Source organism: Mobula hypostoma, chromosome 3, assembly GCF_963921235.1.
Source record: "Mobula hypostoma chromosome 3, sMobHyp1.1, whole genome shotgun sequence".
Classification (NCBI taxonomy): Eukaryota; Metazoa; Chordata; class Chondrichthyes; order Myliobatiformes; family Myliobatidae; genus Mobula; species Mobula hypostoma.
The window spans coordinates 100,340,597-100,364,056 of record NC_086099.1 but is presented as its reverse complement, the minus strand read 5'-3'; the positions used below and the strand labels follow the sequence as shown (position 1 = coordinate 100,364,056).

The 23,460-nt window shown below is 42.6% G+C and overlaps 1 protein-coding gene across 1 annotated transcript; it reads right to left on the bottom strand.

Moving 5' to 3' along the window:
* Positions 1-621: 621 nt before the first annotated feature.
* On the bottom strand, positions 622-22,854 carry prkg2 (protein kinase cGMP-dependent 2). Its single transcript, XM_063042203.1, has 6 exons — positions 22,751-22,854; positions 20,192-20,281; positions 19,924-20,065; positions 14,336-14,499; positions 7,036-7,158; positions 622-688 (listed from the first exon to the last, which is right to left on the bottom strand). Exons 1-6 carry the CDS (start codon positions 22,852-22,854, stop codon positions 622-624), a joined length of 690 nt encoding a protein of 229 aa, XP_062898273.1.
* Positions 22,855-23,460: the final 606 nt, after the last annotated feature.

The following is a 23,460-nucleotide window of genomic DNA, read 5'->3' as shown; positions in this document are numbered from 1 at the left end:
ATTGATGAATTTTGTTGCTATTGTCCACTGCAGCCACCTGAATGGAAACCAGTACTGCCAACCAGGCCAATAGTTGGATGGTAAAATGGTTAAAGACAAACTATGCACTGTAGTCTGTATAAGAGTGCATGTTTTTATGGTCAGAGTGGGCATTATTGTTCCAGCCATCAATATTAGTTGGATGTTGACAATAAGGTAGGTTTAATTGATGGCTTTAGCCCCATTAATAGTCTTAGAGAACAGAATTACAAAAGAACTTGGTCTCTAGACTAACAAGGAACTTGAATGTCTCCGCTGGAGAGGATAGTATATCAGTAACCAAGCACTAGTTTACAGGAAGTAGGTGAAGCTGGAGCCATGACAGTGAATTTGCCTGTGAACATCAGAAATATTAGAGTTCCTTTGTACATAGAAATGTTCTTGTATTATTATGATCACAGGAGATGACATAGAACAGAGGAATAAGCCCATATGTGGAAAGAGGAAGATGATATTATCATTGTGATTCAACATACATATAAAATGCAAGTTCCAGTGTTCCAGCCAAATACAGCCACCGATTGCATCTAATATTTTACGTAGGCCTACAAAGCCCATCCCTTTTCAAATGTACAAAGAATCCTACCTGTGTTTCTTAATATCATTTATTCCATTCTTCAGGTTTCCCAAGCGCTCATATGGATTTTGCCTGCATTGAAGAATGACACAGTAAAATGAAAATTCAATTCTTTTCACAATTTCTTTCTCATGTTTTTCTTTTCTTGCTTTCCATCTGCTCTCCTGGAATTACTGTTTCAATGAAGGCAAACTGGTTGTGCTGTTGTTCTAAAGACTGGAGATACAAGTTCAAATTCCACTATAGCTGCAGGGGAATTAAATGCATTTATTTAAATAATTTGTAATGAAAGGGATGTTTTAATAAAATAGATCATGAAACTATGATCTCTGTTGCATTTGATTCATGGATGTTCTGTGATATTGTGAGAGTAAGAGTTCGGCACAAGATGGCCTGTTTCCGTGCTGTAATTGTTATATGGTTTATATGGTTTATATAGAGCCTAATCTATGTCATTCGCAAGCACAATTTAAACATACTTACTACTCGTCACAAAACTGGAGTTGAAACTTAAGATCACCAACCACCATGGAAAATCTGGTTATTTAATTCAATTCCATAACAAAGACAATCAAGTGTCGTTAAAAACCCATTTGGGTTCACAAAACCCATCACCTGTGACAAAAAATGACACTACATAATAGCCCGAAGGAAAATTCAGTGTCGACATATTTTTAAATCCAGATCAAAGAACAATTTTAGATCCTGCTCCTAAGCCAAATAATGTTGATGTTACGTTCCTCCATACAACCTAACTATACACATCTTTGCAACACACGTCAAAGTTGCTGGTGAACGCAGCAGGCCAGGCAGCATCTGTAGGAAGAGGTGCAGTCGACGTTTCAGGCCGAGACCCTTCGTCAGGACTAACTGAAGGAAGAGTGAGTAAGGGATTTGAAAGTTGGAGGGGGAGGGGGAGATCCAAAATGATAGGAGAAGACAGGAGGGGGAGGGATCCTGTCACCTGTCCAGCTCTTGGCTCCATCCCTCCCCCTCCTGTCTTCTCCTATCATTTTGGATCTCCCCCTCCCCCTCCAACTTTCAAATCCCTTACTCACTCTTCTTTCAGTTAGTCCTGACGAAGGGTCTCGGCCTGAAACGTCGACTGCACCTCTTCCTACAGATGCTGCCTGGCCTGCTGCATTCACCAGCAACTTTGATGTGTGTTGCTTGAATTTCCAGCGTCTGCAGAATTCCTGTTGTATACACATCTTTGTTGTTTCTCAAAGTCGTTAATACCTGTGAAGAATCGAACAATTAACTAGCAGCCCCATGAAGAAAATGACATCAGGGTAACTGAATCAATGCTAACTGCCAAAAGTCTGTTTATCAGGTACAAATTTCTACCTAAATGAACCTGTATTTAATGACACCGATGTCAGAGAAATGATTTCCTTTGTGGATGAAAATAGTGACTGCTTTTTGTGATATAATGAAATTTTATTAAGCTGTGGGGATTCTCATTGAGGATGCTAATGGTTGTTCATATCAAATATCACACTGACTTGCATAAGGCTTAACTAAGTATTTGAGGGCTGATTTTAACCCTCCTTGCCCAGCAGGATCTGAGTGGGCTGGCATTTAAACCAACTATGATAACTTACTGCCTTTGAACTTATTGACTTATTTGTGGGCTATAATTTTAACCATCTTTTAATTTTAACCAGAAGACTGCTTACAGGAAAGCAGCATGGCTATTTCATCAATCTACATATTGGCAGATTTTAGTCCATAACCTTATCAATAGGGCTGCTGTGACCTCCCCACAAAGCCAATATATCAGTAGAGAGGCCAAGACCAGAAAAGTTCAAAAATATTAATGTAAGGGGGCTTCGATTTTTATGTTACTGCGGAGGCTAATTAAAATGGCGTCTTTGTTATGTTAATCTGGGGAATGCGGCTTTGTTGTCTTAAACGCTGAGAAAGTTTGCGCTAGCAGCTTGTTGTGGTTTAGAGGGTGACAAGAAATACGTCATTAACCAATTGGGATAGTTGTTATGGTTTTGGTGTATTTGAAGATACTGTTTGCGAGGGGGTTTTGGGGGCAGAAGGCGGGAGAGCGAGACAGAGGATGGACGAGGTGCTGTGAGTCCACTAATGGGGTCGGACCCCGAGCGGGACGTTCGGCAAGGAGACGGAAACGGATTCGTGTGGAGCGTCTGGTCGACCACCGTTGTTGGTCCCAGGCAGCCGGTCGAGGTGGTCCGAGGAGGTCGCAGGGTGAAGAAGAAGGTCCTTGAGCTCCAACGGGTTTTTTTTGTGCACAAAGAGATTGAACTTTGATAAATGTGGCGCCTTTTATTTTCCTTTTATATTTTATTCTCTTTTAATTATATAGTTCCAGTAATATCTATAAACTGTGTATCATTTAATTGTATCTGGTGTATTGTCTGTTATTTGGGCGGGGTGGGGTACCTCACACAGCATCCATACAAACAAGTTATCCAGTTTGGCGGGGTCAAGGGCAGTTTCCCTAGACGACAGCGAGCCGAGCGACCCTGAGGGTGGCCAGGGGGGCTACATTGTGGGGGCTTTGTCTGAGATTGAGTCTGCCGGTATGCTGTGTGGGTGCCCTGTTTAAATCAGTAATGTGTGTCTCTGTGGGTTATTGCTGGTGATTGCTGTATGCATGGTGGTTGAGGTCTTTGTTCGAGTTCAGACTAGCATTGACGAGTTGGAGGTGGCACTAGGGGCTGTCCATGCGGTTGGGAGAGAGAGGAAAGAGTGGTCTGATTTGGAGGTAGAGTCTGCGAATAAATGTTCTAGCTCTGGCAGGCTCCGCCTGGCACTTGGGATAGTGTCCACCCCAAGAGGGGCGGAGACGTGCGAGACGTGGGTGGAGCGGATCTCTCAGTTGTTAGATGAGCGGCAGTGCTCGGTTGAGGGAGAGCGACAGGGATTGGTTGAAAGTTTGAGTAGGCAGGCTGGTGACGGTGTTAGAGCTGTCAGGTTCACTTACACTGTAGTGACAGCTGTCAGTTATTTGAAAGAGGGGGGAAAGTTTTCAGTGTGTCTTCTCTGGCGAGGAGGGCGGTTAAATTGCTTGCAGTTCCAGGGGGATCATTTCAGGGGATCAGCCCCTCCTTCAGTTGTTCAGATGATCAGAGAGGTGTTGGGAAACTTAGTGGAGGCCCAGTGGGGGAAAGGCTTGGGGTCTCTGGGAAAGCACGTTCCCAGCAATGTACCACTGAACTTCCGCAAGGAAGGCTTAGAGGGGCCACGCCCCAGGGTGTCACTATGGATAGAGGGAAGCAATGCTAAAACTATCCTCGACCCCGGGGCACAGATCAAGTTGTTGGACAGTTCGTTTTACAACCGGTGTCTGAAGCATTTATCCTTGACAACCGCAAGGGCACCGGAGACTTTGGGTACTAGTGGCAGTAGTTATCCAGTGACGATGATTGGTTCATGACCTTGGAGTTCATGGGGGCATTGTCTGGGCACCCAGCATGTCGAGTTGCTTCTGAGGACATGTGTAGCAGCCTTGAGCCAGTACTGAATTTAAACGAGACCCAGCGGTGGTATGGCTTGGGGAAAGTAGCTGAGGGTGAGACCCTCTTAGTAGACGCTCTGAACTACCATGAGGGAGGGGAGTTGACCGCTGAAGACACCTCAGTGAGAGAGAGGTCGCGGCAACTGGACCCTAGCGGCGTGGGAGATGAAGGCAGCGTGTGTGTGGATTATGCGACATGGTTTAATGTGCTGCATCTGAGGGGTGGATGTTGCCAGATCCTGAGGAGTGCAGCTGTTGAGCTGAAGATGGCCTTTACTAGTTCCCTAGGATTCTTCCGATCCAAAAAGATACCCAAGGGCATATCCGGAGCCCCTGCATCCTTCCCGCGGGGCATGAGGAAGACCATGGGGGAAGTGAAGGTGTGTGGAGTTTTGACGTATGTGGATGACTGCCTAGAGCTTGGATTCGCCTGGGGGGACTATGAGGCGAGGCGAGTGGCTGAGCCCGGGCGACCGAAGCGAAGTGTCAAATGTGGAGGAGTTTTTGGCCGGAGGAGTTTGGTGCAATGTGAGGAAAATGACCCGACACACCAGTTGAACTTCCTGGTGTTGGGACAGACGGTGGTGGACTGGGGGATGGAAACCCAGGTCGTCAATCTGAATGAGACACAGGGAAGAGAGGGGATTTGCACCGCAATGCGGTCATGTACTGATGAATTAATCAGCGAGAAGAAACGATGACCCACCTTCGAAGGGATCAGCAGAAACTCAAGACGTCCATTCAGAACAGATTGGAAGATTTACAAGTTGGGGAAGATCAAGGAAGTGTTCTGACTAAGGTCAACAGAAAACCGAGAGCCCAGGGAGGGGAGTTTGACTACACTCCCGAGGAGGTAAAGAAATGGAGGACAGATCTTGGAAAAGGGAGGCAGACGCTTGAAAGGAACCTGAAGGTGACTATCGCGAGATTAAATGAAGTGGAAAAACTGAAAGTTGACCTGGAAGACGTCATCAGGAAGAAACAACTGGAGGCTGAACATTCTTTAACTGCTGCTTTTCAGGTCAGGGTGGAAGAAGCTGGTGGGGTAACTGCGTCCCAGATTGAGATGGCCAGGAACCCTGAGTCAGAGCTGCGGAGGCTGTGGCGAGAGTTGAAGGAATCCCCGAAGAAGCTGACGTCTCGACTGCAGGAAGCTGAAGGGGTAGCCCCGGCTAAATGTTTCAGTTTGGAGAAACTTAACCAGCAGCTATTGATCGAGGGAATGAGGAAGGATACGGATTTGAAGGATGACGTGCTGCACATGTGGAACATGCTGCCTTTCGCTAACTTCCCCGTGATTGAGGAAGAGACATTTGGCCCTTCTCCCACTGAGTCAGGTGTAGTGGGGAGGGCTAGCTGTGGGCAGTCTGAGTTACGGCAGGAGCAGGAAGGAGGAGAGGCGGGGCCCTGGACACGGGACTGGGGGCTCCGAGCTGTAGTGGTGGCCTGAGTGAGAGAGGAGTTGGCAAGCAGGCCCAAGGTATCCCTAGTAGTGTCTGAGCCTTTTGGGTTTAGGTGAGGGGGTACGGAGGTCTCAGAGGGTTAAGAAGCTCCCAGATAGGTTGGCCTATTTAGCGCCCGTGGGATGGGAGTAAGGTCCACTGTTTGGGGAGCACTGTCACTGTGTGTATCTGTGTACGTGTGTGTTGTGTGTCTGTAGGACTGGGTGGCGAGTTATTTAGAAGTCATGAGGACATGACTTTATTTGGTGGGGGGAGAGTGTAAGGGGGTTTCGATTTTTATGTTACTGCGGACGCTAATTAAAATGGCGTCTTTGTTATGTTAATCTGGGGAATGCGGCTTTGTTGTCTTAAACGCTGAGAAAGTTTGCGCTAGCAGCTTGTTGTGGTTTAGAGGGTGATAAGAAATACGTTATTAACCAATTGGGATAGTTGTTATGGTTTTGGTGTATCTGAAGATACTGTTTGTGAGGGGGTTTTGGGAGAGAAGGCGGGAGAGCGAGACAGAGGATGGACGAGGTGCTGTGAGTCCGCTAATGGGGTCAGACCCCGAGCAGGACGTTCGGCAAGGAGACGGAGACGGATTCGTGTGGAGCGTCTGGTCGACCACCGTTGTTGGTCCCAGGCGGCCGGTCGAGGTGGTCCGAGGGGGTCGCAGGGTGAAGAAGAAGGTCCTTGAGCTCCAACGGGTTTTTTTTGTGCACAAAGAGATTGAACTTTGATAAGTGTGGCGCCTTTTATTTTCCTTTTATATTTTATTCTCTTTTAATTATATAGTTCCAGTAATATCTATAAACTGTATATCATTTAATTGCATCTGGTGTATTGTCTGTTATTTGGGCGGGGTGGGGTACCTCACACAGCATCCACACAAACTGATTACCCAGTTTGGCGGGGCCGAGGCTGTTTCCCTAGACGACAGCGAGCCGAGCGACCCTGAGGGTGGCCAGGGGGGCTACATTAAGATGCACATTGTGAGGCAGAAAGAGCCAGATTGCTTCTCTGGTCCAATAGAAATCTTCTGCCTTCCCTGTTGTAACATATTTGCCCTTACTTCAAATTTCCAATTATTTGCCTCAACTTGTCCAAAATTCTACCTCTGCCTGGTGACTAGCCAACACGTTCGACAAGACTTAATTTTTGAAAAGTCCTGACCTCGTACTGGACACTTACATCTTTAAACTCATTAGATTTGTGACAGCACATTAAAGATGTTTAATCTTTCTCTATAGAACTGCAACTTTTTTTCTCTTGTAATTGTTTAACTAAAATACTTTAAAAAAATCCTAGCCACAATAAAATTCAGCTAACTGCGTATTTTAATACTGTAGAAATCTCGATGACTCTTGTTGATAAATGGTACTTCCAGAATTATTAATTTCCTCATTGTTCTTTTATGCTTTACTCAAAGAAAGGGCAAAGTTAGACTCATGATACATACACTACGATTTTTTTAAGCTTCTTACTTGCACAGCCTACGAATCATATCTTCGGGTCGCCTTGTTATTTTCTTGGGGAAATCCATCTTTTCTACACCTTTCAGAATTAAGTTGTAGGTCATCATCTGATCATAGCCAGAAAATGGTGGGCTTTTAAACAAGGGAAGAAAGTAATGTTAGGGCAACATGCTGGAATCTCTAAGTGGAGTACATATCACAAATATTTTCAGAAACATGCAAACTTTTCAAACGATCCTCAATAGAAAAAGTCCAAACATATTAAAGTTGAAGAATTTGCCAGAGTAATTTTAGAACATAGAACATTACAGCACAATACTGGCCCTTCGGCCCAGAATATTGTGTCAACTTTTAACCCACCCTAAGATCAATCTAATTCATCTCACGTACATAACTGCCCATTTTTCTATCATCCATGTGTCTATCCAAGATTTTCTGAAATGTCCCGAATGCCTCTCCCACCACTGCTGGCAGGGCTTCCATGCACCCATCACTCTCCTGTGTAAAGAACTTACCTTTGGTGTGCCCCTTATACTTTCCTCCAATCACCTTGTATTGGCCATTTCCACCCTTGGGAAAAATATCTCTATCTGTGCCTCTTATCATCTTGACAGCTCTATCAAGTCACCTCTCATCCTCCTTCGCTTCAAAGAGAATAGCACTAACTCACTCGACCTATCTTCATAAGACGTACTGTCTGGTCCAGGCAGCACCCCAGTAAATCTCCTCTGCATGCTTCCTGAAGCTTGCTTCCTATATCGAGGTGACCAGACCTAAACACAATATTCTATGTGTGGTACAACCAGTGCTTTAGAGAGCTGCAACATTACCTCACGGTTTTTGAACACAGTCACTCAACTAAGGCAGGCCAACAAAACATATGTCTTCTTAACAACCCTCTCCACGACTGCAGCAACTTTCAGGGAACTATGGACATGGACCCCAACATCCCTCTGTTCCTCAACACTGCTAAGGATCCTGTATTATGTCTTCCATCTTGACTTTCACTTCACACTTTTCCTGGCTGAACTCCACTGACCACTTCTCAGCACGGCTCTGCATCCTGTCACTGTCCCATTGCAACCTACGAGAACCCTCCACACTATCCACAATTCCACCAACCTTCGTATCATCTGAAAACTTACTCACCTACCCTTCCACTACCTCATTCTTATGTAAATCAAGCCGAGGTCCCAAAACAGATCCCTGCAAAATATCACTGTCACTCTCCACCTACAGCACACTCTGTCTTCTACCGGCAATCCACAGAGCTAAGTTTCCCTGGATCCTATGCCTTCTGTCTTTCGGAATGAGTATGCCATGGGGAACCTTACCAACTGCCTTACTAAAACCCGTATACACCACATCATCTGCTGTACTAACGTTGAGGTGCTTTGTTGTAACTTCAAAGAATTCATTCAGGCTCATGAGGCATGACTTGGCCCTCACAAAGCCAAGAAGACTATTCCTGATCAGACTATGCTTCTCCAAATACTTGTAAATCCTGTCCCTAAAAAATCCTCTCCAATAATTTGCTCAGCACTGAAGTAAGACTCACAGGTTATACCACACTTAGGATATTGTGTTCAGTTCTGGTTACCTTACTCTGGCCAGAGTCAGTGCCGGAGACCCAGTCACTGTGGTTCCTCTGGGTAGGTTGTTCCCCTAAACAGTATCCAAAATATTGAGGGGAACAATCACTGGCTGCCCATTTCTCTTTCTTCTCTTGACAGTCACCCATTTACCTGCTTCCTGCAACTTGGGGGTGACTACCTCCATGTAGCTGCTATCTATCATTTCCTCAGTCTCCCATATGAGCTGAAGGTCATCGAGCTGCAGCTCCATTTCTTTAACACATTCTATGAGGAGCTGAAGCTTGACACCATGTGGTGCAAAGGTGGTTATCCGGGAGGCTGGAGGTCTCCCAGAATGAAGAATAAAGAAGAAGAAACTTACCAGATACTAACCTCACCCAAAACTGATCTCATCTAAGCCTGATGAGCCAAAGCCTATGCATCCCCAATCTAACACTGGCCCACTCATACAATGACCACTCAATAATGGCTGCTCTGCTTGCCTCTGCCTTATTTTTATTCCCCCTTCGCTAATGAATGCCATTCACTGATTGGGCACATTCCAAACTCCGAAAGCTGCAACGAAGTGCTATGTTTTTCAATCTTCAATTGCGGACCTGTGTGAAGACTCCTCTCCTTCGTCTTGCGCTCTCTTTCACAGACTGGGTGCAGTTCAAGCTCCGAAAACTGCCACAAGGCACAACTTTTTTAATCTTGAATTGCTGTCTATGTGAAGTCACCTCTGGCTCTTGCACTCCCATTCAGTGACTGGGCACATTTCAAACTTCCTCAATGGGCTCAATTAAAAATCTATCTTTGGAGATGAAGAGCAACTGTGAACACCCGACTGCAACAAAGGGACTTCTGAGTTTGTAGGTGGATCCAAAAGCTGCTGATAATACATAGTAAAAATGGTAATTACCAATATTTCTCTGAAAGGTCCAAAGCATTGAATTCTAGATCACTGACTACAACATTTAAAGTATGTTTGACAAGAGATGTGGAACACGTAGTCAAGAGGAAGAAAGAAATTTACTTAAGGTGTAGGAAGCAAGGGTCAACCAGGGCTCAAGAGGGTTACAGGGTAGGCAGGAAGGAACTGAAGGACGGACTTAGGAGAGCTATAAGGGGGCATTAGAAGGTCTTGGTGAATAGGATTAAGAAAAACCCCTAAGTGTTCCACACACATATAAAGAGCAGGAGGATGACCAGGGTGAGGGTAGGACTGAACAGGGGTAGTAGAGTAAACATGTTCCTGGAGTCAGAAGAGGTAGGAGAGGTTGTTAATGAATACTTTGCTTCAGAATTCACCAGTGAGAGACCCCTTGATGATTGTGAGGACAGCATAAAACAGGCTGATATGCTTGAACGTGTTGATGTTAAGAAAGACGATGTGCTCGAACTTTTGAAAAACATTAGGATAGATAGTCCCCAGGGTCAGACAGGGTATACCCCAGGTTACTATGGGAAGTGAGAAAGAGTTTGCAGGGTCTTTGCCGATGATGTTTGCATCCTCACTGGTGACAGGATTAGGACCAGATTATTGGAGGGTGATAAATGCTATTCCTTTGTTCAAGAAAGGGAGTAGTAATAACCTTGGGAATGGCACTGTGGCTCCAAAGGGAAGACGGATGAAGACGACTGCAGTAGTGATAGGAGATTCCATCTTCAGTGGAATAGAGACAAGGATCTGTGGACGTGATAGAGACATCCAGATGATACACTGCCTCCCAGATGCCAGGGTCAGGGATGTCTCGGATCGGGGCAATGGCATCCTAAAGAAGAATGGTGAGCAGCCAGAAGACTTGGTACATATTAGCACCAATAACAAGGTAGGAAAGGCAAGGAGGCCCTGAAAAGAGATTTTAGTCCTGAATGAGTATAATATACCCCAAAAGATATCCATTCCAGGTTCATCATGCAATACGTTTGAAATCACATGCACAGATAGAACAAGTGGTACAGTGGGCTGCCTCATCGTTCTAGTAACCCAGTTTCTCCTCTGTCCTTGAGTGCTGTTATCGTGGAGGTGACACATTTATTCCATGACTGGCAGAGGGTTTCCTCTCGTGCTCCTCTTTCCTCTTACATCCGAAGGATAGGTTGACAGGCGAATTGCCTGCTGTTAGTTATTGGTAATGTAGGTTCCCGGCATAAAGAATTCAAAGGGAAGTAAGGGAGAAAAGGTTTCAGGTAATAAGGAGAGGGTGAATGATGTGGACCTGAGTGGCTGAAGAGAATTATGCAAGAATTAAATGTCAGATTATAATAGTGTTGGTAACGGACAATAAAAATGCTGATACATCCCAATTACTACTGGCCACTGAAAGCAGGGCAGGAACTCCAAGATGGTTTAAAAGATGGTCATGGTTTTCTTGCATGCATTACCAAAGGCCAAACTGGGGAACAGTATAGTGGAGCCTCTGGATAAGGGATGTGTCATGCAGAGAGTTTGTACATACATACTGAAATGTAACAACGTGTCATAAGATGAAAGTGTATTTCTGCCTCACCAGAGTTAGACCTGGCTTGTTTAGCTGGGTTAACAAACCTTGAGAGGCAAGGTGGAGATACATCTCTACCAAAGCAGGTATAAGGCACTCCTTCCCTCTGCTAGCCCATAGATCACCCTTGGGCAAGGTGTAACACCTGCTTAGCCCCCCGATCATGGTCATGTGAAGCCATGAGAGCAGGTGGTGGATGGTCGTATGAGCAGCTGGTGCATATCACAAGTCCTGGTTATGTGACCACTGCCACCAGGCACAATCTCTGAAGAGTATTGATAATGGTTGGGGTCACCCGTCCTGTAAAGACACTGCCCAGCAGAAGGCACTGCCCAGTTCTGTTGAAAAATTTGGCAAGAACAGTCATGGTCATGGAAAGATGATGATCGCCCATGTCATATGACACAACACATAACAAGCACACCTGCAGAAAGGTTAAAAATAAGCAAACAAATAGCCCATGGGAATACTTCCTGAAGATAACTTCTTTTTATGGAGTTTCAGGATTATAGCAGCCCTGCACTAACAAGGGGGCAATTGGTAATAGGTCAGCACAAGGTCATGTCTAGCAGGATAGCACACGTGGAAATTTTTAATTGGCCTGTGGTTAATAATTATGCACTGACAGAGTGTGTGCAATGATGTGATACTGACCAGAGTCAGGGATCCTCAAAGTACATGAGGGATAGAGGTGGATAATTGTGCACTATCTTTGTTTACAGATGATGACTGAATTGTTGCACCTCAGCTTCAAAAATGTATAAAAATGCCATAACTTGTTCAATCAGAGAGAGAACATAACAAAGCCTCTCTCTGACCAGTGGGTGAAAGATTGATCAATAAATACTTTGCTGTTTGACCTGGGTATGGACTGTGTAAGTGTTTCTTTCAACCTCAGCAGTGGACATAGCCTATGTATGGTCTCTTCCATACAGAGTTCCACCACCTTACTGAAGACCCTTTTAACATGCAGACTGCCACTCTTGGCATGAACCTTACCATGAACAAATTCCCAATCAAGGAGTCATAGCAGGTAATGATTTGACAGAAGTCACTACTGACCAGGAATTCTGAGCCTTTATGTTATCCTCCTTTGAATAAAGGAGCTTGTGAGAGGATCTGATAGAAGTCTTTACAATCATTATTAGTTTAGATAACAGATGGAGCAAAGACTCTTCCTACGGATAACACAATAGGACGGGGTTCAAAGGTTGCAAACAACCATTAAGGATACGATGATAAAAATACTTATGCACAGAAAGTGTTTGCCATCTGCAATGTACTGGCAGAAGGAAGGTAGTTGAGGCTGATTCAGTCATGATATTCAAAAAGGAACTGGATAAGAACTTAGAAGGAAATAAAATTGCAAGGCTCTGCTGAGAAGGCAGGAAGTGGGATTATTGGTATTGATAAACACAAGAGATTCTGCAGATACTGGAAATTCAGAGGAACACACACAAAATAGTGCAAAGGTACTACAGCTCGGGATATTGGAGTTTGGAGTTCAATCCTGACACTATCTGAACAGAGTTTGCACGTCCTCCCTGTGCATGCATGTGTTTCCTTCAGGTGCTCCAGGGTTACTGGTAGTTCAGCTCAAAGGACCATAAGGGCTATTCTGTGCAGTGTCTATAAATAAATAAATAAATAAATAAATAAATAAATAAATAAATAAATAAATAAATAAATAAATGCCCACTCATGCGAGCCTGTTAGCAAATTGGAAACTTGAAATCAATTTGTGAAAAGCAGCAGGAAGTGACCTTAAGTTACTTGAGAATGTATGAACCTATAAATTAAATCTATTCTGCCCAATTCTCAACCCAACCCCACTCAACCCTCACTAACTTAAGAAGATACCTTAGTAAAGCTAAGGGTATTAGGCAGTTTGGGAACTTGATAGCCAGCAGAGGACCGACAACAGTACAGGGGCCTTTCCTTCTGAGTAAATTGCTGAGGCTTCCATCAGCTTCAAGCTCCTCTCACAAGCCAGATATTATCAGGAAGCTAGGCACTATCTTCCAGAGTTGAATTACATGTGATTTCCTGGTCTGACACAATCAGCCGGGAGTGTTAAAGATTAGTTTTATTTGTCATGTGTACAATGAAACATTGAAATATACAGTGAAATACGTCATGCATGTCAAATCAGCTACAAGCGTTGCCATACTTTTAGTGCCAGCATGGCATGCCGACAACTTACTAACCAAAACCATACATCTTTGCAATGTGGGAGGAATCCAGAGCACCCGGAGGAAACCTATGCAGTCATGGAAAGAACATTCAAACTCTTTGTAGATAGCTGAAGGAACCGGATGCTGATGGGTGGTCACTGGCACATTGAAGCTATTGCTCTAACTGCTATGCTATATTCCAGACACAAAAATAATTCATGCGGAATCACACAACACAGAAAATAAACATTTTGTTCTTTACCTCTGTTATGGGCAGCTGAAGCAGCTCCGCAATGTGTTTTCTCCTCCAGACCAAACATGCCAGTTGCTTTTTGAGTTCAATTTTTTAAACCATTTCAAAATTCAAAGTAAATTTATTAACAAAGTACATATATGTCACCACATACAACCCTGAGGTTCATTTTCTTGAGGCATACTCAGCAAATCTATAGGATAGTAACTATAACAGGATCAATGAAAGATTAACTAGAGTGCAGAAGGAAACAAATTGTAAATAAAAATAAACCACAATAAATAACAAGAACATGAGATAATGAGATAAAGGGTCCTTGAAGAGAGATCATTGTTTCTTATTTGGGAAAGCCAGGTAGAAGAATGCATGTTGCCAGAGGTCAATGGCCAAGGTGCATCAGTCACACAACATAATGATAAAATGATATTTAACTAACACTTGCTGACATGAAATTTAGAAAAAGCAAAACAGCTATCCCAGGTTTGGAGAATCCTGAGGAACTTAGATCCAGGGGCAATTATTTTTCTTATAACATGCTTCATCTACCATTTAATATCTTAAAATACCTACGCTATATTCCAAAATGTTATTTTATCTAAATAGTGATTGCTCTGTCTAGTGCATTGATACCGGGTCTTCTGTGCCCATAGATCAGACTGAGTGAGTCCCATTGGATGCTGCTTCTGTGCCTGAGAATACCTGCATCATTGCAGATCACGTAACTTTAAGAAGTTTAGCTCCTTGGTTTTCAATTCATATCTTGCTCCATGTCTAATGATGCAAGTGATACAAAGAGACATTTACCTGCCAGTAAGAAGCTCAAAGACAAGTATTCCCAATGACCAGAAATCCACACCAAAATCATGGCCTTTGTTCAGAATAATCTCAGGTGCCACGTATTCAGCTGTCCCACAAAATGTCCATGTTTTCTGACCTCTGCCAATCTTCTTAGCAAATCCAAAGTCAACCTGAAAGCAGAAGTTAATAAAATAAAATTGGCAATATTTATTCAATCAATATAATGGTTGTAAATGGACACAATCTTGCAAATGTGATCAGTTCAGGATGGACAAAGGCATATACTGATCTCGATAGACTTTATGGCATTGGTGGGAGTTTACCTAATATAACAATAACAACTGATCTAGGCCTTAAGACCACGAGCAGAATTAGGCCATTTAGCACATTGAATCTGCTCTGCCATTCCATCAGACCTGATTTATTATCCCTCTCAACACCATTCTCCTGCCTTTTCCCATTATATTTTATGTCCTGACTAACCAAGAACCTATCAACCTCCACTTTAAATATAGTCAATAACTTGGTCTCTGCAGCCACCTATGGCAATGAACTCCACAGATTTACTACCCCCTGGCTAATTAAATGTCTCCTCTTCTCTATTCTAAATGGATGTCCCGCTAGGTGAGTTTAGGGAGTTAGGCGCTAAGTTAAAGGACAGGACCTCCAGGATAGCAATCTCAGGATTACTACCAGTGCAGGGCGGGTTTAGAGATAGTGAGATAGAGCAGATCAACACGTGGCTGAAGACATGGTGCAGGAGGGAGGGCTTCAGATTTATAGATAATTGGGCAGTTTTCCAAGGAAGGTGGGACCTGTTCTGGCGGGCCAGTTTACATCTGAACTGGAGGGGGACAAATATTCTTGCAGGTAGGTTTGCTAGAGAGGGTCCTGTGGATTTAAACTAGATACAAGGGGGGAAGGGAACCAGAGTGTAGGAACAGATAGAGGGGAGAAGGAAGAAAAAGATGATAGTAAAGTTGTTTGCACCATTAGTGATAAACAGAGAGTAAGAGGTAGAGAATTTCTTAAATGCATTTATTTTAATGCTAGGAGCATTGTAAGAAAGGTGGATGAGTTTAGAGCATGGATTGATACCTGGAAATATGATGTTGTAGCTATTAGTGCAACATGGTTGCAGTAGGTGTTTGATTGGCAACTAAATATTCCTGGATTTTGTTGCTTCAGGTGTGATAGAATTGGAGGGACAAGAGGGGGAGGTGTTGCATTGCTTGTCAGAGAAAATATTACAGCGTGCTCTGGCAGGATAGATTAGAGGGCTCATCTAGGGAGGCTATTTGGGTGGAATTGAGGAATGGGAGAGGTGTAGTAATACTTAGAAGGGTGTATTATGGACCACCTAATGGGGAGCGAGAATTGGAGGAGCAAAATTGTAAGGAGATAGCAGATATTTGTAGCAAGCACAGGTTTGTGATTGTGGGAGATTTTAATTTTCCACACATAGACTGGGAAGGCCATACTGTAAAAGGGCTGGATGGTTTGGAGTTTGTAAAATGTGTGCAGGATAGTTTTTTGCAGCAATACATAGAGGTACCAACTAGAGAAGGGGCAGTGTTGGATCTCCTGTTAAGGAATGAGATAGGTCAGGTGACAGAGGTATGTGTTGGGGAGCACTTCGGGTCCAGTGATCACATTGCCATTAGTTTCAATATAATTATGGAGAAGGATAGGTCTGGACCCAGCGTTGAGATTTTTGATTGGAGAAAGGCTGTCTTTGTGGAGATGCAATAGGATTTAGAAAGAGTGGATTGGGGCAATTTGTTTTATGGGAAGGGTGTAATAAAGAAATGGATTTCATTTAAAGGTGAAATTTTGAGGGTACAGAATCTTTATGTTCCTGTTAAGTTGAAAGGAAAGGTTAAACGTTTGAGAGAGCCATGGTTTTTAAGGGATATTGGAAACTTGGTTCGGAAAAAGAGAGATTTCTACAAAAATATAGGCAGCATGGAGTAAATGAGGTGCTCGAGGAATATAAAGAATGTAAAAAGAATCTTAAGAAAGAAATTAGGAAAGCTAAAAGAAGATGAGGTTGCTTTGGCAAGTAAGGTGAAAATAAATAAAAGGGCTTCTACTGTTATATTAATAGCAAAAGGATAGTGAGGGATAAAATTGGTCCCTTAGAGAATCAGAATGGACAGCTATGTGTGGAGCCGAAAGAGATGAGGGAGATTTTGAACAATGTCTTTTCTTAGGTATTCACTAAGGAGAAGGATATTGAACTGTGTAAGGTAAGGGAAACAAGCTCTTGTTCTCTGTATTATGATCTGGATGATGGGGTGGTAAATTGGATTAGTAAGTATGCAGATGATACTAAGATAGGTGGTGTTAGGTGGCGTAGTGGATAATGAAGCAGGTTTTCAAAGCTTGCAGAGAGATTTAGGCCAGTTAGAAGAGTGGGTTGAAAGATGGCAGATGGAGTTTGATGCTGATAAGTGTGAGGTGCTATATTTTGGTAGTACTAATCAAAATAGGACATACATGGAAAATGGTAGGGCATTGAAGAATGCAGTAGAACAGAAATATCTAGGAATAATGGTGCATAGTTCCCTGAAGGTGGAATCTCATGTGGATAGGGTGGTGAAGAAAGCTTTTGGTATGCTGGCCTTTATAAATCAGAGCATTGAGTATAGGAATTGGGATGTAATGTTGAAATCGTATAAGGCATTGGTAAGGCCAAATTTGGAGTATTGTGTACAGTTCTGGTCACTGAATTATAGGAAAGATGTCAACAAAATAGAGAAAGTACAGAGGAGATTTACTAAAATGTTACCTGGGTTTCATCATCTGAGTTACAGAGAAAGGTTGAACAAGTTAGGTCTTTATTCTTTGGAGTGTAGAAGGTTGAGGAGGGAATTGATAGAGGTATTTAAAATTATAAGGGGGTTAGATAGAGCTGACGCAGGTAGGCTTTTTCCATTGAGAGTAGGGGAGATTCAAACAAGAAGACATGAGTTGTGAGTTAGGAGGCAAAAGTTTAGGGGTAACACGAGGGGAAACTTCTTTACTCAGATAATGGTGGCTGTGTGGAACCAGCTTCCAATAGAAATGGTAGAGGCAGGTTCGATATTGTCATTTAAAGAAAAATGTATAGGTATATAGACAGGAAAGGAATGGAGGGTTATGGGCTGAGTGCAGGTCGGTGGGACTAGGTGAGAGTAAGCGTTCGGCATGGACTAGAAGGGTCGAGATGGTCTGTTTCCGTGCTGTAATTGTTATATGGTTGTATGGTTATAGTCTGGGGCTGTGCCTTCTGGTCCTAGGCTCCCCAACTAGAGGAAACATCCAATCTATCCAGACCTTTCAGTATTCAATAGGTTCCATGAGAACGCCCATCATTATTCTATACTCCAGCAAGTACATGCCCAAAGCCATCAAACACTCCTCATACGTTAACATCTCCGAAATCATTGTTGTATACCTCCTCTGGACCCTCTCCAATGCTCGCATGTCTTTACTGAGATAAGGGGCTCAAGCCTGCTCACAATACTCCAAAAGGCATTTGACCAACGGCAAGGATGTAATGCTTGCTCTTATATAAAATCCTTGCTCTTACTACTTCATCCTCTCAAAATGAATGCTAACATTGCATTTGCCTTCTTTACCACCTACTCAACTTGCAAGTTAAGTTAACATTTAGGGACTCCCAAGCAATCTTGCTTGCCTGGCCATAACTGAACTACCACTGCTAATATGATCCTGGTTTCTTCTGAAGGCCCGTGATATGGGAAATCTCCATGTCGGGAGCACCTCACTCTGCTCCTCCAGTGCCAGTGGTACCCTTCTTTTCAACTACAATTGCTGCAATCTGCAGCCTGTCATTTCCCTATGAGAAACATATTTTTGAACTGTCTAAACAAACTAGTGATTCTACGATCTCCTGAAGGAATCAGCGAACTTGATTCTCAGGAATGCAGGTACAGCACCTTGTAGTAGACGAAGGTTGGCCATGGCTAGAACAGAAGGTGAAAGAGATGGCCAGGTGGATTTCAAGCAGATTGAAGCATTGAGACCGGAAACCAGAAAATGAACTGGTGTTCAGCCCCACTACATGCCAGCCAAGATCCCCCACCTGAGTCGATCCAACCTGTCTAGGTGTTTGACCAGACTCCCTCCCTTCTCACTATGGGCAGGAGGTGCTGGAGTCTTAGGTCCCACACCGCCTGGTTCAGGTCAGAAGCAGTTATTGCCCGACAGCCACTGGGTTCCCGGACAGGCTTCACGCACCTCAGCACTGACTGACTCCACAGCCTGTGGGCTTACTCTTGGGGCTACTGTGTGGTAACTGGAATCTCTGGAGCTGAAGGCCTCAAAATCCTCGGCTTTGCGTGTTTCAGGGGCCGGTGAGAGGTCGAAGGCGCTCAGCAAAGGATGGCACTCAGGAGGCTGTATTGGAGAGGCTGCTCGGAAGCTCGGAGTTTTCAGACAGATAGACTCAGGGTCGGCTGTGGTTGGCTGCTTCCAAGGTATCGAGAGGTTGACGGTGCCTGGAGGTTTATGGCAGGGAGTTTCTCCCTTTTGCCGCTGCTATCGGGGACTCGGGAGTCGATCGACTCGGGGACTTTGAGACTTTATTTTTAGTGCGCCTATGGATTGTTCTTCATCAAATTATGGTATTGCTTGCACTGCTGTAACTATATGGTATAATTATGTGGTTTTGTCAGTGTTAATCTTTGGTCTGCCTTGTTTTCTGTGATATCACGCCGGAGAAACATTGTATCATTTCTGAATACATGTATGCATTTCTAAATGACAATAAAAGAGGACTGGGTGTTCTCATAATCTAAATAGTGGAGGCTCTGATTTTTTTCAAGGGATCATGGAATCTTCTCAATCAGGTTAACACTCAGTGTATCTAAATCCTACCATAAGTTTTTGCTGGAATTGGCTGTGACAGTCCTGAACATGCGAAGGAATTGTTGTTGAGAAAATGGATGTTCAGCTAATTTGGTGCAACTGCAAGCACTGACAATCAGACAGTAATGAGTCATAGGACCCTGGATGATCCAAAACAGTCTGTCACATTCTGCTTGCCAGTCCTCTTGCTAAGCTTCACCCATGAAAGAATCTCAGTTCCAGGTATATAAATAGCTAGCTAGACCATTCCTGTTGGGTAGGAAGTTATTTGAAGATTTAAAATTAATTCTTAAATGTATATTCCTTGAAAATCTTCACTTGACAGGTATAAAGAGAGATGTGCAGGTCACCTTGACAAATATTGCAATTTCATCAAACATCTTTCCACATTGTTCCACTGTGTGGGGATTGTCACAACCAGAGAAGGTTATTGTAAACAAGTCCTACCAGGCTCTTCTTACAAACCATTGGCCTCTCAAGTGCATAAGACATCCAGCTAGCAACTATTTCATTTTCCCGCACTTGCATGGTCCTTTGAGTGAATGTGGGAGCTCTGTCCCTCTCCTCGACAGCTTCTGATTTCTTCATGAGACCGATAATGTATGTATGTGGCTTAAGTCCCAGTGTGCCTTTGTGGAAATTGGATTCATCGCCTGTGAATAGTTTGCCCAGCACTACCTTTGCCCAAGTAATACTTAGGAATGTTATTTAATACTTACCAACTTTATGTATCCCTCAGTATCAAGCATCAGGTTCTCTGGTTTCAGGTCCCTGTAGACAACTCCAATATGATGTAGGTAATCAAAAGCTTCCGTCACACATGAAATACAAAATTTTGATGTAAGCTCATCAAAGCAGCCTCTGACAAAGGAAGAATACATTGAGATATTTGGTCAGTGAAACATGCAAGCTAAGAAAGATTTCACATAAGGTCAATTTAAAAAGCAAAGTGGACTATTTTTTTGTGCAGATGTCAGATTAGCTCACCTATCCCTGAGAATGCTCCAGATCTCTCCTCCAAGGCAAGCCTCCAACAGCATGTAAACACACTTGTTATCTTTAAAGCTGCGAAACAGCCTACAACAGCAGAATGGGAGAAAATCAATGCTGTACAGCTTAAAGAGCTCATTCTGTGAACTGATCCCAGCCACAAGTTACCTCCAACTGTTAGTTATTAAATAAGGCAATTGTTATGGACAAACTGCCTTTGTGAAAGACAGCCAAAGCATGGCTTCAACAATGTTATCAGCAATAGCATCCACATTTTATAAAATTAATAAGTAATTTTAGCTCTGAATATATTCAAGTGAATTTCCCTGCCATGGGTGAAGAGTGTCTGCCCATTGAAGACAGCTTGTGCTTCAAAGTCCGCTCTAGAGTTTTGATAATATTATCCTCCTAAGGTATTGTGGTCAGGAGTAGTATGAGTGGTCTCTAAGATCAGCTTTCTACTAAATAATGATAGATTTAAATTTACATAGATTCTAGCCAGGTCTAAAATGACTCTTGTACATAAAACTGATGAAAGCTGGTCACCTTTTCTTTTAATCTGTAACATTAAAATTAAAATATTACTTTACTTTATCGTCACCAAACAATTAATACTAGAGCATAAATCATCACAGCGATATTTGATTCTGCGCTTCGCACTTCCTGGGTTACAAACTCTACCCAATTATCATCAACATAACATCTGCAGCACCAGGGTTCCCAACACACCCAACCGCTGTTACAGTACCACCAGGAATGCCTACCATTCCATCTCTAGACCACGCTTCAGGAAATCTCCTCCTACCTGAATACTGTCAGAGAATAAAGAGCAAGGCTCCAGAGGTAAGGACAATGAAGAGATGCTTGCAGGAGGTGGAGGAGCAACTGCAGGATTGCTTCGAGTCAGTGCATTAGGCTATGTTCAAGGACTCAGCAAAGGATCTGAATGGGTACCACAGTTGTCACGGAATTTACAAAGTAAGTTGTGGATCAGTGTGCCACGCAAAATCATTTAGAGTTTTCTGCAACTAAAAGATCTGTAATGTGTTGAGGGCTAGATCAGTGAATTCGGTCTGGCGACGAAGCAGAATACATGAGGTCTAGGTATGTCCTCCGGAAATCCCCTTCACATGCAAAGTGGCAATTCTGAACCAAACCTGAATCACAGAAGGGTGGTCACCAACTGTGGCAGGGCCTGAATACTATCAACTCGCTCAAAGTAAAACCAAGCAACATATGTGACAACAAGGTTTCACTCCCAAATGAATTACCTATTTAATTAACATATAGCATTACAGTTTTAAAAAGAGAAAATAAGGAATAGGCTGGGAAAGAGGAGAAGAGGAGTAACCAAAACTTTAATGATACATTTGTATTTCTTCAGTCACAGGAAAAGGATCTCATTGGTTGGATCAGTATTTAGCGTCTATTCCCAAGCTTTGCAGCCAGTATCATTCAGGATGTCAATTCACATTGATGTGGATCTAGAGTCCATTCTGTCCAAGCCAAGTAAGATTGCTAGATTTCAAATTAATATTGCCAGATTCTCATTTCAGGTTTATCTATTTACTTGAGTTTAAAGTCCCCAGCTGCCTCAGCATGTTTTGAGTTCATAAACAGTAAGAAACAATTAAATCCCCTTAATCTGAGTTTATTAACTTTACCACTAGTGTACTGTTTCCTAATAAAGCAAGAAAAATATCTTGCCTTATTCTGGCAATTGCTAGTTTTTTCATTAAGCTATAAGTAATTTTTAATATTATTATTAGAGTTTAAGCTCTCAACAAACTAGTAATTACAATTCAGCAGTGTGGGCAGGAAGCATCATTTGCTCAAATTAGTTTCAGACATAGAAATATCTATTTTGGTTTTGTGAAGTCCATGCACACAAATAAGTACTGACTTGCTATTACCTGTTTTACTTTATCTCATAAAGACAAAATTATTTCACATATCCCATCAATTGAGTAAAATATCATCAATAATCATGATTAGTATTTATTGAAATATCCATATCGAAATGTCCTAGGAAAAGTGGTTTCACTTATATTGAGGAAACTGTAACTAACAATGTGATCAACATTGCTCTATTTACTGTTCCATTCTGTCATTGGATCCTTATCTTTGCCCATAAAAAGCTCTCATCTGTGAAAATCAATTACATGAGTGCGATTTTTCATGACAGACTGTACATAGTTTTTGTTTGGTCATTGCAGCTGAGATTTAAGTTGCATAACATCGAAGTACTCCTCAGATTGAACCAAAATGTGGAAGGAAAGTATTTCAGGTACTATCTTGCAATCAAGCTCATTAGAGCTATGGGATAGAAAGAAATTGTTGTTTATAATATAGTTTTACTGTTTGTTGATGGTGAATATTGCTATGGAGATTTATACTCAGTACAGTATTATGTCTAGTTATAGACTGCTTTTCAAACAAAGTAAAATAACTTTTAAAATATTTTTTAAAAATTTTGCACATAACTAGCTCACAAAATAGAATTCAGATAGATTTACTCTAAGTACAGTAAGAGTATTTCTCCAGTCAAGAACTTACCTTACAATAAATGGAGAGTGAGCCTCTTCAAGAATCTTCTTCTCAGAATGGATGTGCTCCTGTTGTCTTGTGTCAACAATGTGTTTTTTCTTTATGCACTTCATGGCAAATGCAACATCTTCATTTTTCATTTTAACCTAGAGAAAACAATCTAGATGTTTGCTTCTATGATTCTAAAGGTGTGTTCCGAGAAAAAGAAGGGCACAAAAAGACAGATTTTCTTTTCACCGCCTACGCGAACACCAAATGTTCTAAATTGCTCTAAAACAGGCAGGCAACATACACTGGGTTATAAGTATTTAGAGATAGAAGAGAATTTGCAAGGCAAGACTTAGAATAAAAAACTTTATAACTTTTGATGGTGTTTTTCAAGATGGTGTTGGCAATATACAGCAACTCTTTATGGGCTACTCACAAAAGTTCTAGACATACTTCTTCTGAACAACTATTGCTGCAATCTGCAGCCTGTAATTTCCCTTTTAAATTATCTTAATGAACCAGCAATTCTACAATATCCCGAAGGACTGAGCAGACTCAACTTTCAGGAATGCAAGTAAGGCACCTTTAAGCAGTCAAAAGTATATCTCCATGGCCAGAAGAGAGGAAGGAGGGGAGGACTCCAAACCAGACCAAAACAGAGGGGGTGGGGGAGTGGAGTTGTAAAACTTCCTCTACCTCGTGTCATGTTAGCAAATGTCCAGTCACTGAAG

Coding starts and splice junctions, on each gene's coding strand:
- prkg2 (XM_063042203.1), bottom strand. CDS start 22,854: ATGAAGTGCATAAAGAAAAAACACATTGTTGACACAAGACAACAGGAG. Junction 14,500..19,923: donor CTGAGGGATACATAAAGTTG/GTAAGTATTAAA, acceptor TTCTGCTTTCAG/GTTGACTTTGGATTTGCTAA. Junction 7,159..14,335: donor TTTGAGCTTCTTACTGGCAG/GTAAATGTCTCT, acceptor CTTGTTTAAAAG/CCCACCATTTTCTGGCTATG.